Below are 14,941 nucleotides of genomic sequence, written 5' to 3'. Positions count from 1 at the left end.
ACAACACCTTCAAGATGGCTAAACTACTTAGTGCAAATAAATTTGGAGTAATGACATAAATGACACATGATTCCAAGAAATAAATTGCTAAGTCACAAACAAAACTACTATTTAATGAATGAAGGACATCAATACAAAACTTGACAAAGTTACTCAGTTTCAGTTATATAAATGGAATTACAAACATAGGTGAACTGGCTTTAATAATAGTTTCTGAAGCATAAGAACAGTATCCATCATTATTCTAGATTTGATGTGCTCAAAGAGTCAAAGCAATTATTTATAGGTTATAAATGCCCAATCTTTAGAATTTTAAAATAAACATTATTTTATCCTAAATAGCATGCTTTAAAGCATAATGCTTAAAGGCTGCTAAAACCTGGAAATAAATAGACTTTAAAGCAAATCTATTCTAAACAATTAATAAAAACAAAAACCAATTAGAGGCATAAAAATAGGTCCTCATCCACCACGTGAAAAAATAACACCAATAATAACAACTACCAGAACCTGCCATTGCCAAAAATAGAAATCTAGCATATGAATATCCGCTCTGATTCTGATGTAGTTTTTTGCTCGAAAGTCTGACAAATCCTCTTATACATTAACTACCATGAATATGTTGAAAATTCCTGGTTCCACCAAAATGACTTGAATTAGTTTGTTTTTTTGGTAAATTAATAGCTGCTATGGGGCAGTACCCTTTGTATTGCTATAAAAAAAGGTAACATTTACAGCTTCAGTGTCAGGTTGCCTATCTATCTTGTTACCTGAGTCTGAGCTCTGCACTGCTATACTAATCAAATCTGGTGCCCATGGCGCATCTATATTCCTACCTACCCACATATATCCAAAATCATCTTAAAAGTCCAAGGAGGAAGTCAGGTTAGAATTGTGACAAAATAGGAGTCGATATTGGTATTAAAGTTTGTCCTTGAAGCCAGCGCATCACATTTGTCTTTTGTGGGTGATGTTTAAGTAAGACAAATCAACCAGTCCAGCGAAAGATTTCTTTAGTTGGGCATCATTTTGCTTGAACTCTCACATAGATTTGAAAGTATTGGAATCATATCAGATAAGACAAGGGCATAAGAAGACAAAACAAGCTGACTGGATTTAGTTATGACTGAAGGTGTCCATGTTGGAGCACATATACTAATTCGATGCCTTTAGAAATTTGGACATATTTGAAGTGGTGTTAGTTTGAAATAAGAAACGTCGATAGATACATCTAGTAGAAACTGAATTTGCCACTCTTTCCTAGCATGTGGGAGTTTCATAGATTACAATTCCACCTTTTCGCAAGGCATGAAGTTTATTGCTGTTGATCTACTGCTGGGCGTGTGAGGTGAGGTATCCCTGGTCTGAAAGCACTAGATGAACCAAATCACTTGGGATGTTGAAAGTTTCTGAACATAATCTTTCAAAGGTTGCAATGTTTGAAGGTCCGAATTAATAAATTTTATTACCCTGCAATTTCTGTAATAATGTAATTATTTCTGAACATTTCAACAATGAAATACTTGCTATTCTCAATTCAAACTTTATCTGCTGTTGGGGCTGTAAGTAAACAATTTACGTGTAAGAGAAAGTGCATTTAAGTCCTAAACTTGTGCTTCATTTAAACCTGAAAACTCTGAGGCCTACAGAGCAGTCTTAACATTCACTGTTTAGCAGAGTTCCATTATCAGCTTAGCATTTATTTGTTAAAATGATATAAAATTGCTGTATGCAAACAATTCACAAGCTTTGCAAAAACGGAATTATCTCCAAAGAATTCCTACAAGCTATTTGATTGAATCCTCATACACTAGGCTGGGAAAGAGGAGAAAGTTGGGCAAAAGATTTGGGATGCTATCTTACAGAATTTTGTGAACTCGAGAATGACTTATGTAGAAAGGGGATTTGTATGATTTTGAGAATGTAATTATTTTGGGAAAACCATTTTACGGATAAGGTTCATGAAAAGAAAACGACAATTATTCTTTGCAAGTGGTCAAAAAAAGGGCACCTAACCATAATTTTAATCTGAGTCGATGGTTTTAGTTACCATACTTTTATGAGAAGATATAGGGTATATGTATGTATATATATAAGGTTCATGAAAAGAAAACGACAATTATTCTTTGCGAGTAGTCAAAAAAAGGGCACCTAACCATGATTTTAATCTGAGTCGATGGTTTTAGTAACCATACTTTTATGAGAAGAAATGGGATATATATATGTGTGTGTGTGTGTGTGTGTGTACACATATATACATATATGTATATATATGCATACACATATATATAAATATGTATACACATAAAAAGGTCATCAAACCATGATTTTAATCTGGGTCGTGTTGGTATACGTTTTATCATATACCGAACATTAGAATAAAATATCCAAGGATACTCTATCCCCTCCTGAACAAAATCACTACTTGTGCCAAGATTGCAAGCGAGACCACAAGGCGACTCCAAGGTCTATATATGTGAACGGGCAACTTTATGTTGGATAGCTACCTTGGTTATGTATGCTGAAATACAAGGGGGACTTACGCTTGGCTCATTCAATTCACAATGGAGATTTATCATTTGAGTTTTGGATCTTGGATTTTAAGAAAATTGAAAAGGAGATAAGGGTTTAGAAATTATAATCTATTCCTAAGAATTCAAGAGATGATAAAGATTGGGTGAAACTAATAACAACACTTTGTTTCGACACACTTAGGACAACTACGCAAAGCATGTGCAATCCTCTAAGGTTGTGCTTAAGATTTTCACACTTATGAATAATACCAATAATTGAACAATATTACTCAAAGTAGAAGTTAGGCATCCACATCAAAGCTCAGACTAACTTTACACATTGAATGAAAATCATCCATTCAACAAAAGTATGAGCAAAAGTTTCACCAATCTAAACTATCAAATCCTTCATTCATCTAACGTACATGAAATAAAATCTAAACTATGATGAGGGATAAGGACCATGCAAACTCCAAAATAAGGGAAATAATCACCATCAATTCGAACAATGTATTACTTATTATTTTGGCAATCCTAAGCAACAATTGCTTATCTCAACTTGTTTTGCAACATGTTCCCATGATTTACGAATGAGGGGTGAGCTCCATTTATAGGCTCCCCAATTACAATTCAATGGCTAGGATTAGTTTTCAATCAATGGTTGAGATTACAAAATAAAACCCTAATTAGGGTTTGTTACAACTAACTACCCTTCCACCAGTGAGAAAATTACATTTGAGGACACTTGTCCTTCTTGCTAAATATAAACCAATAATAAAAGAGAAGGTTGTTACATTGTGATGTGTGCCTTCTAGAAGCTTCTAGGTAAGTCAGGTTCATTAAACCTGGACATGTTGACTTGGAACCATCTGATTGTTGAACGTCCTCCTTGAATTCTTCAATTTGTGCCGAAAAATTGCCTAAGTATGGAAATTTGTTTGGAATACTCTTCTTGCCGCCATCTGATCTTGATTGGGAGCTTGTCTTCAGGAGATGGAATCCTTCAAGAAATCCGGAATTTCTTTTCATATTTTTGCCAAGTCTGAAGACTTTTCTTTCTTGATGCCTTTAAATTCTTTCATGTGCCTTGAATTTGGAGGAGAATTCCCCTGTGCCTTCGTCACAATGGAGGAAGTTGGAACTTTTTCTGTGAAGTATTTCCCATAGCCAAATTTTGGCTAGTCAATTTTATTTTGTGACACCTTCATGCGGATCCTTCAACATCTAGCCAAGATTTTGACCATTTCTATGCTCAGACACAATTTGCCTGTGGATTTGCCTTCAATTCCGGATCTATCTTGTGCTGAGTAGAACATACTCCGCCCTTGGACAAGGATTTTATTCATTTCCTCTTTATTTTCCTCTTTGTTCTTCTTCTTTCTCCCTGTTTCCTCTCCAACACAGTCAAAATTTGATTCTTTTGGAAAATTCCACACAACCATTTTTCATGTGTCAAACTTTTATTTTCCAACCCGTTCGTTTGTTTGACCCTTGATTTCATGTGCTACTTTGTCAAATTTGTTTTTCCCTTTAGCCATTCTCTCTCTTCGGCATGGCAAGTTGATTGTCTTCATGTCTTATCCTTGAGCCATAGGTGAATTTCCATCTGGTGCAGGCATCTTCACATATTCCATTTATGCCTAGGCAAACTTGGAATGTCTAAGTCTTGCCAACTTGTGTGTTTATCTTGGCACATTTTAATTTCCTCTTTGAAGTGTGCTTAGCCAATATCTTGCTTCTTGCTATGTCGTCCAAGTTGTCTGAACAATAAACTTTGATAGTTTCCTTGGTCTTTGCCATGCCACGGCTAGGCGGGCTTTGATCTCTCTTGGACGCACTTCCTTATGGCAGACTTGGAAGAAATTTGGACAATCTTTCTTTGTTTTTCTTTTCTCCCTCTCCTTGTGGCGAACTTGGAGTCTTCTAAGACATATCTTTTTCATGCTTTTATACATTATAACCTTTCCTTGCTTTTCCATATGGCGGACTTTATGTCTTGTTGGACAAGGTGAACTTCATGCTTTATCTGCCATCTTCAATGTTCTTAGGCGGAATTTGCCCATCTTATGACAAGGCTGAGTTTGGAAGTCTTCACAAGAAGGCGGATTTGACAAGTGTTTGGACAAGTTCATCTTTGAGCTGCTAGGCGAACCTTGCTCTTCATTGGCCAAGGCAGACTTGGTAAGTGTTTAGAGTTAGACTTTGCCTTGATCTTCATCCTTCCAAAGCGGACTTTCTCTTGTGTTGGAGAGTGCTAGACCAAGGGCAGACTTGAACTTACCTTAACATGGTGGACTTTGCCAACCTTTTGCCATTCCTCTCTTGCCTAAGTCAGACTTTGCATCATGATGGGCAATGTTGAGAAGGTGGACTTGGAGGCCTCCTTGCCAAGGCGGACTTGAAGCTTGGAGTGCATGCTTTATTTGCTTTTATCCTTCTCCTTGTCTTGGCGAACTTTGGATCATCTTGTATCATGCTTTAGACATCTTTTCATGTCGGACTTTGATACTTCTTGGCACATACTTTTTATCATCCACCCTAGGCGGACTTGGCAAAGGCTTTGCCAACCTTGACATATGCTAGGCAAATTTAGAAGTTGACTTGCCAATTTTGAAATTTGGCTTTGCTCCTTCTTTACTTTCCATGCCTTAGTTTTATTTCCTCTCTTCAACTTTGCCTTAACCTCAAGTAGGAGTTTGATTTACCATTGCCATGAGTTAGTTGACTAAAGGTGGGAGTTTAGCATGTGTCGGACAATTTCACTTGTGCATGAGGCGGACTTTGAAGATGCTTGGACATGTATGCTTGGAAGGAATTCATCTTCCCTTTGCCATGCCAACTTGGAAGACTCCATGCCAAGGCGAACTTTGAATAGTCTTAGCCATCTTAGAAAAGGCAGACCTTGATGTGTCTTGGACATGCTTCTACTTCATGCTGCCTTTGCCATCCTTCTTGACCTTGGCGGAATTGGAAGTCTATGTGCCATTCTTGAATGTGCTTAACCTAATCAAACCTTCTTCCCTTATCATGAGCGAATTTTAACTTGGACAACTATGTGCCATCTCCATGCTTGGGCGAACTTTGAAGTAGGCCAGCCATCTTCCAACCATAACTTGATTACCATCTATCTTGATCTTCCATGCTGTTGTTATAACCTGCCATGTCCATTCTCGATCATCTAGAACAAAAACCCTAATTAGGTTTCTACCTTGCTTTTTGCAGTTAAAGACATAATTTTTCAAATCTGAGGACATGGACGCTGATCATATGGCTGATCTTCTGGAACAAAACCCTAATTAGGGTTTCCATCTTGCTTTATACCCTTAGAGACCAAATTTTTCAATTCTGAAGACATGGGTAGTAATGATATGGCTTGAGGATCAAAACCCTAATCTTAGAAAGAAGCGAAAAAAAGATAGCCCTGCTTTTTGTAAATGCCATGAAGAACAATACCCAAGTTCTACTTTCAAAAAAAGCAAAAAAAAAAGCAAAAAGCAAGCCAAAAAAGATGCTTCCCGAAATGTGCCCAAAGTGCCAAAAATCAAACTTTCTATTTTTAGGAAAAAGCAAAAAAAGCAAAAATTCCTAAAAATAGAAAGTTGGCAGAAATGACTCAAAGCAATTGCGATCCTCGTCCTTCAGACCTTCTAAGCATTTTGACAACGTTCAAACACTTATCTGACCATGAATTCTCCATTTGGCTCAGGATGATTTCTCAAAAACTCGAACTCATTGTAAAAAGATTGGTGATTAGCAGTCGTGATGCCAAAACAAAACCCTAAAAAGCAAAAACAGGGGGTCCCCATTTGCAATGGGACGATGTGTGAAAAAGGTCACAACAGGTCGATGGTTTTAGTAACCATACTTTTATGAGAAGAGATAGGGTATATACATATGTATATGTGTGTGCGTGTGTATGTGTATGTATATATATACATATAATATATATAAATATGTATACATACATATGCATGTATATATATGGATACATGCATCTATATAGAAACACATACACATATATTATCTTGGGTGAAGCGTAAGAGGTAATAATAAAAAAATGGTCACAGCAAGCTAACTTTGTTGATTTGCTATGATGGAAAACTTGGAGAACTCATGCTCTTGGAAGGAAGTTGTTTACCCTTAGGAAAAGGAAGGAACAAAATATTTTGGAATTTAAAACAACTCTTTCCATGTCAACGGAGTGCATTAGAGTTTACGAATGAATAAAAGAGTCACTAAAAAGCTTGGAGTCTTGGCCTAAAGGACATATGTTTACAAGACTAAAGAAATGTCCTCCACAAGTTGTGAGACTTGTTGGATTTGCTTTGTTACAAAGTGTTGTATGAAAAAATGTCTTTAATACTTGTCCTTGGAAGAATTTTGAGTTGTATAGAAGGAAATAATTCAAATTGATACTTTTTCATGTTTAGGCTGGATTAAGTCTTAGGGGCTTGTGAATGTTCATGTGATGCCACATCGTTCAATAAGTGTGTTTATTAGAATTTAGCCTAAAATATGCTAGGAGTGGATAATTCTTGCATTATATTGGTGGTTTGCAAGACCTTTATGTTGGGTGTACTTTGTTTATTCACAAGCTACTAATGAAATTTCTTTTCTGGCAATGTGGTTATTATGGCCTCTTTAAGGCAACATGACTGAACATCACAATAATGTATTCAACAAAAGTGGAGATTCTAAAGGATGATAATGATTTAGAATTTGGAAGAGCCTTCTAGGGAGAATTTTCTGGACACTAGTTATAACTCTAAAACAAACCTGCGTTATGGCATCATAGATTACAAATATTGCTCTACACAAGTAGAATAAATTCCAAATGAGTGTGTAGCACAAGACGGCAATGGTTCTCAAATTTGTTGTCTCATAGTTACCTTATGAGGGTCATGGAAGATATCAATCACTTCTTTCAAAATTGGTTAGATTATGGATTATTCTTGAGAATTGGTTATATTTGGTGTTGTGAAAATTAAATTGAAAGAGAACTGAACAAGTTGATTTTCTTTGACAAGGATTTTCCTAAGTTGATGGCAAATGAAATACAAGGATTGATTTCAGGAATAATCTTGATTTGTGGGTGTTTTTATTTTTTGGTGGTGTATGGTTGTTAGTTATAAATGGGATTTAGACATGATAATTTTGAAACCTTTGATGAAATTATGTAAAGGAAAGTTTTCATATGAGAATTAAAAAATTCATTTTTACTGGATGAATATTTCCTAAGAGAAATAATTATGTTCCCAATAATGACTTGATGTGATGGTAATCTTGGAAATTGAGACTTGTGAGAATCACATGACTTTGAGTCAACAGATTTTATGCTTGCTTTATGAAAGGGAGCGACGTCTTTAAGAGAACTTGTTTTGGGAACAAATCACTTTGTGTTAGAAAATATATCTCCAATCTACGAACAAGATAACAGAGCTCAGTGGCAACTTAGGTTACAAATTAAGGGTAGATATCTTGTGTTGGTCTTCTATCATTGTATGTCTTATAGGCTAAATATATGACATAGCATAATATTGTAATGTTTTGCAAGTGTAAGAAGGTTAAAGCTATGCCAAATTTTAATCCCAAGTCTTAGAATGCTTCTTGTTATACCTCCTCAAGAGCTGCACCATTGTTCTAGTTATCACTTTGATTCAACAATCTATTTGTGGATGAAAAGAAATTGATGCCTTCAACCTACTGTCCAATTTTTCCAATGACGTGTGCTCAAAAAATTGCCCGCAAACCTGGCATCGTTGTCTGACATTAAATGACACACCAAATAGAACACTATGAAAAACAGTATATATTATAATTTTGGTAGTTGCGTGCCTTGAATGGTGCTCTGGGACACCATGCATGTTCAATGCACTCTCATACTCTGGCCATCTTTTGGTGAGAACAATTTGTGAGTTAAGCAGTCTTCAGATGAAGCCAAAGAATTGTAGCTAAGAGTTTATTTATAATTCTGAACTGTTGATCCACACTTTGCTGTTTAATTCAAACCGGTTTCCCTGGTTCATGTGTTATCCACTCATTACTTTTGGATCTTTTCTCTTCCTAGTCATGCTGAATAGATGCCACCTAGATGTTGTCATCTTTCCAACCTTTGCATCTAATGTCCCTTAACTTTGCATACCTTAGCCCAAAAACCTCCACTCCAGATAAAGATCCTTCACTTTACGAAGAGTTTCCAATATCTACCCTCCACAACCAAGATTAGTAAAAATGAACAGAAACAACAATAAAAGAAAAACCTAACAAGAAACCTATCAGCCTAGCTAACATTCAGAATAGTTGAAAAGAAACTTATCAACCTTCTAAATACAGTACAAAAGTCTATATAAGCAGTACTAGATAGAAATGCAACCCTCCTCAATTTTGATATTCTAAAAGAGGAAAAATGGAAAAAAATCCTGAATCATCAAAGCACCACTGCTGAATGAGCATAAACAAATAAGAGTAAAATGAATGAGAGTACCTACTATTGACTTTTTTAGATGAAATAATGAGGCAGTACAAAAACTCATAAAGAAGAAGAAAACCTTGCCTGATATAACTGCTGTATGCTTCCAGCCACATGAAATCTGTATACAAACACCACAGTTTGTGGAAATTCCTTTGCAAGGTAAATCTAGGAAAGGAAATATCCACCCCTGCAATACCATCTCTCAATAGCATTTATCTTATATCATACCTCTGAAACATGTAAAGGTAACAAGCTACCTTGGACTCTCTCTGGTGAAGGAGCTAAGTTATGAGACCTGCAAGAAGCATGTAAATATTTTTGTTTTGCTTCTCTTTTGCAAATTCCAACCAGAAAACCCTTTAATGTATGATCTAAGATAAAAATACATTTTAAAGTAATTGCTAAAGCGTTGATCATGCGTTTCATCATCCACAAATTAACAGGCAATGGTACATACCCAAGACCAAGGCAACCATTTTCATTTGAACCCCACGTGTACACATCTCCATTGGCTGCATACAAATACAGTGTTACTAATTGACTTTCTTTGATACTAATAAGAGCCTATACAACAAAATGAAATATAATCCTTCAAATGAGAAATTATATTATTATTCATAACAAACAAAATTCTGTCACAACTCTTGAATCCATCATGTTTAGAATCTCAAATGAGTGCCTAACGCCTCTCAATCCTAATTGTAGAGAAAAATGGACAACTACAATAGAATATCAAAATAGTATCTCAAGTCATAATACCTTGTTAACCGCCTAGCCTTGGCTTCAAAAATCGTATACCCATTTCCTAAGTCACAAGGTTCGAGTTCGAGATAGAATTCAACAACAATAAAATTCAGATGAAATTCGATAGGGAAAAATTCAGAAAAAAAATCATTATTAAATTCGCTTTATATAAATTTGATTTTTTTTTAAATATAAATAATATATCTACAATACTATTAAAATAAATAATATTAAATTTGTTTAATTTAATTGTAATGTTTTAAATTTAAATTCATAAATTTTATAAATTAATAATTAAAATTTTATTTTGAATATTTAAATTCATTAAATTTAATATATTAATAATTAAAAATTTAAGTTAAATATTCTAAAATTAACATTTTAATTTATTAAAAGTTAATATTAAAAAATAAAAGTAACAATTAAATAAAATGATATTGTATTAAATATCGTGCAAATAAGACAACATATATAATAAAAGAATAATGCAATATATTCAATTATTGAACCATTAATAATAAAACGTGTATTATAAAATTATATTATATTAAATATCGTGCAAAGTAAAACAAGAAAGAAAAATTATATTGTATTAAATATTAATTTCATACTATATACATTGTAGGATTTTTGAAAAGCAAAATAAAAGATCACCGCATTGTATCGTGTTGTGTCGCCCATAAACCCTACCTTTGTCGCTGCAACTGCCCACAGAACCCTGCTGGCCCACAGCCCAGACATCACTGAATTTTTTTCTAAGCCATATATTTTTCTCTGCAGTGACCATTCAAATTTGAGACAAATTTTGACAGATTTTAGATGGTTTTAATAAGTTTGACGAATTTCGAACCTAAAGCCAAAAATTCGATGAACTCTATGACATAGCCCATTTGCATATCTAGACCCACATTTATTGTAATTTGTGATCTAAATTATCATACTAAAAGGACTAAGTTTCCTCAGCATTGTTTTGCAAGGAAAATTATGATGATTTATTTTAAATTATAAATTTGTGTGTATGGTTCTCTGTTTATAAATGTACTAATCTACTATCTATCTATACAACTCTGTCATCTTGTCTATCTGACTCTTTGTACATCTCTTTCTATCTATTACCTTGTTTATCAAATTGTTCTATCCATCCATGTCCTTAGACTCCTTAATGGCCTCCTATATACCATCCCCTCAAAAGGTCTGATAAAACATCTATCACTAAAACAAGTCTCCTCTCTGTTGTGACCTTTTCACACATTGCCCCATTGCAAACGGGGGACCCCTCTTTCCTGCTTTCCTACTTGTTGGCGTCTATTTTATCATCTACCAAACATTGGAATAAAGTACCCAAAGATAATTTACCCTAAGATAATTTACTCTCTCTTGAAAAATCATCGCTTATGCTAAGATTGCTAGAAGATCATATGGTGATTCCAAGGTTTCTTTTGTCAGGTCTTGACGTGTGGATAAGCTCAATGGGCGTTGTGATTTGCTGGTAATGCACAAAGGGACTTACGCTTGGATTGTTCAACTCACAATGAAGCTCTATCATTTGGGACTTGGATCATGGAAAAACTGAAAAGGAGACAAGGGTTTAGAAATTCTAATCTATTCCTAGGAATTCAAGAGATGGTATTGATTTGCTGAACTATAAACCACACTTAAGACAACTACACAAAGTGGATGCAATCTTCAAGGGATGTGCTAATGATTAGAAGTTAAGCATACACAAAGGAAAGCTCAAACTAACTTTGCATAGTGAATGAAAATCATCCATTCACCAAAAGTATGAGCGAAGATACACCATAAATCAATACTTATCAAATCTTTCATTCATCTAACATACAGGAAATAAAATCTAAACTATTGTGTTGAGGAAATTGAAAACCTTGCTAATCATTCAGATAAAAGAGATTACAAGGCCTTAAGAGAAAGCACACAAGTAATGTATCATCCAAAAATGACCCTCTTGCAACAACATTTCAAAAAAACCTCACACTCTCCAAATGAGAGGAGGCGACCTTATATAGTAGTCCAGAAACTATGAACGGCCGAGATCGAACAATGATCAAGGGCTCAGATTAAAAGTTCAAAACCCTAATTAGGGTTTGTTACAACTAACTACCCCTCGACCAATGAGAAAATTACATTTGGGGACACTTGTCCTTCTTGCTAAATATGAACCAGCAATAAAAATAGAAGATTGTTGCACTGTGAAGTGTGCCCTCTAGAAGCTTATGTGGATAAGTCAGGTTCATTGAACTTGGACATGTCAACTTGGAACAATCTGATTGGTTGGAAGATGACGAGGTGCCACCTCAGCGTGTTGGATGTCTTCCCTGAATTCTCCAATTTGTGTGAAGAAATTGTCTAAGTATGGAAATTTGTTTCTTCTTGTCACCATCTGATTCTGATTGAGAGTTGTCTTTAATTCTTCAAGAGATGAAATCCTTCAAGAAGTTGGAAATTTATTTAATTTTTTAACATCTTCACCAAGTCTGAGGACCCTTCTTTCTTGATATCTTGAATTTCTTTCAAGTGCCCTGAATTTGGAGAAGAATTCCTCTATGCCTTCACCATAATGGAGGAATTTGGAATTTTTTTCTATGAAATAGTTTTTTTCCATACTTGGCCAAATTTTGGCCATCTTTATGCTCGGACAAACCTTGCTTGTGGACTTGTCTTCAATTCTGAATTTGGCTTAAAACTCCATTTGTGTTTTCTGTGATGATTTTGCCTTCAACTACCATTTATGATCTGCAAAAACCAAAAGAAAATTAAGTTAGGATTCTTACTTTGAGTGCAAACTTTGAAGTTTTGATGGCAGAGTGTGCTCTGATTCTCCAATTCCTCAGAACTTTTAGCTTTCAACAAGCTGCTTACACTTAGAAATTTGAGATATATGAAAAAATTTGAGAAACCTAATCTGATTTGGAGGTTTGGGAGTGAAATTTGTCTCTAAAAATGAATAGCTTAGTCCCAAAATTTGTGAAATAAATGTTGAAATCAAATTCAAATTCTAGAAAATATGTGAAAATCAGACTAAGTCCCTGAAATCTCCTCCAAAATCTGAAAACCAGATTGAAAACTCAATAAATCTGCCTTGGCTCTTGATAATTTTCGAATTATTCTTGAAGACCTTTGAAATCCTCCTGAAATCTGTACAAAACTCTCAAAACTTGTTGAGAACTCTTGAAACCTGCCAAGGAAAAACTCTTAAAATTCTCCTCAAGTTCGAACTTTCACAATGAATGAATGATTTGCTGTAAGTATAAATTCCAAAGAGTTCAATTTCTGCATTTAGAAACACAAATCATCCTTCCCAAATCGAACTTATCTTGTTTCTATTCTCGTGATCTTATTTCTTTGTCAATTTTAGTTCATTGAGAAAGTTTCTATTTTTTATTTCAGTTGAGTTTAGTCACTTGGGAAAGTTCTGATTTCGAATCAAGTCTGAGTTCAGTTCAATAAGAAAGTTTCTATTTTGAGATTGAGTTCATGAATCGAATTCTATCCTTACTTCTCCTTCCAAATTTGAAACTTTCTAAAAATTTTCTTCTTTCCTTTAGCAGATTTTGAAACTTTCTTTCTTGAATTCTTTGTTCGAACTTAAATACTTGATAGATGGGCGGACTTTGTGAAGTTTGTTTCTATTTGCACTTGAGGTAGGGTGGACTTCACTTGCATTGTGTACTAAAAAAACCTTTCCTAACAGCTCCAAGGCGGACTTTATTGAAGTCAGGAACCATAGACTTGCAGGTTGGACGGACTTTGCCACATTCATGACCCTTCTCTTTGGGTGGGGTTGAGGAGACTTGTGCACCATTCTTGTTATTGCTTCACACCCCAAGGCGGACTTTGTGATAGTCAAGAACCAAGGTGAGGGTGGAGTTCATTAACCTCATGCACCTTACATTCAGCCAAGGGCGGACTTCATCCATCTTAGGCACCAAGGAGGGCAGACTTGGTGAAGTTCACGCTCATATCTTAGGCAGATTTCATCATTTCCTTGCACCATTCACAAGTTACTTCTTACATTCTTGGGCGGACTTTATCAAAATTGTGCACCTTTCACATTAGTCAAGGGCAGACTTCATCTTTATGGCTCATTGCTTAAGGGTGGAGTTTGTCATCTTTGAGAACCTTTCATCTGCAGTAGGATGGACTTGGTAGCACTTAGTAACTTCAAGTTGCAAGGTAGGGCGGACTTTGATGATGTGCTGCATCATTACTCTTCTCTTGGGTGGACTTTGCTCAAGTCATGACCCATCACCTTCATGATGTGATGTCTTCTAGGGCGGATTTTGCTTAGTCCATACACCATCACCTTGCAGATTGGGCGGACTTAGAGAGACTTAGGCACCAAATTTCATGTCTTTGGGCGGACTTTGCTAAGTTCATGCCCCTTGACTTAGCCATATTTCTTCATCCTCAAGGTAAACTTCACTTGATTCTTTTCTCAACACCTCCAAGGCGGACTTTACTTGTTTCATGTACCTTGTAATCACTTCCCCAGGGCGGACTTGGTTGATTTTGTGCACCTCATTTTACTTGTTCACACCATCTCCAAGGCGGACTTTGTTTGACTCGTGCACCATGGGATCAAAACTCAAAATCTTCATAACTTGTGCAATTTTTCTCAAATTTGCTTGAAATTTGAAATTCATACATCTTTCATCCATTGAATTCCTCAAGATCCCTAAAATCTAGGAAATTGGCTTTTTTTATCAAAACTTGAATTTTGGAGGAATTTGACAATTGTTTTCAATGCATCTCAGTGTGAATAGTGCAAACCCTAGATCCACTTTCTAAAAATAGAAAAAGTAGGGATCCTAAACCATAGGAAAAACTTTCTAAAAATAGCCATTTCGGGGATCGTTCTTAAAATGCCAAAAACGAAACTTCCTAAAAAATAGGAAAAAGCAAAAAGCAAAACTTTAGCTCAAATCAATTGCGATCTTCATCCTTTGGGCTTCCTACACACATTGACGACGTCTAGACTCTGTTCTAACCATGGCTTGCACATCCTGACTCGTGACTTTCAAAACTCGGGCCACTCAAAACTGACAAAATTGAGGTGAGAGGTCACAAGGCTCTAACAAAAACCCTAAAAAACAGGAAAAAGGGAGGGTCCCCATTTGCAATGGGGTGATGTGTGAAAAAGGTCACAACACTACTTTTGTTAGTTTAGGGTTTTGGGCAGTTAGAAGGCAATTTT

The 14,941-nt window shown here is 35.4% G+C and overlaps 1 protein-coding gene across 4 annotated transcripts in view; it reads right to left on the bottom strand.

Moving 5' to 3' along the window:
* The window catches only part of LOC131069481 (ultraviolet-B receptor UVR8), a 143,891-nt gene that overhangs the window by 21,540 nt on the left and 107,410 nt on the right, over nucleotides 1-14,941 (bottom strand). For 2 of the 4 annotated variants that reach the window (XM_058004921.2, XM_058004919.2), the window contains 3 exons: nucleotides 9,443-9,497; nucleotides 9,214-9,280; nucleotides 9,067-9,103 (listed from right to left, as the gene is read on the bottom strand). In XM_058004921.2, coding sequence (XP_057860904.2) covers nucleotides 9,067-9,103; nucleotides 9,214-9,280; nucleotides 9,443-9,497 — 159 coding nt within the window. Of the gene's footprint in view, nucleotides 1-9,066; nucleotides 9,173-9,213; nucleotides 9,281-9,442; nucleotides 9,498-14,941 lie in introns of all 4 variants that reach the window. The other 2 variants (XM_058004920.2, XM_058004922.2) reach the window with 2 other exon arrangements.

The sequence above is a fragment of the Cryptomeria japonica genome, chromosome 11 (genome assembly GCF_030272615.1).
Source record: "Cryptomeria japonica chromosome 11, Sugi_1.0, whole genome shotgun sequence".
Taxonomy (NCBI): Eukaryota; Viridiplantae; Streptophyta; class Pinopsida; order Cupressales; family Cupressaceae; genus Cryptomeria; species Cryptomeria japonica.
The sequence above is the reverse complement of the archived record's forward strand: the minus strand, read 5'-3'. Positions and strand labels throughout refer to the sequence as shown.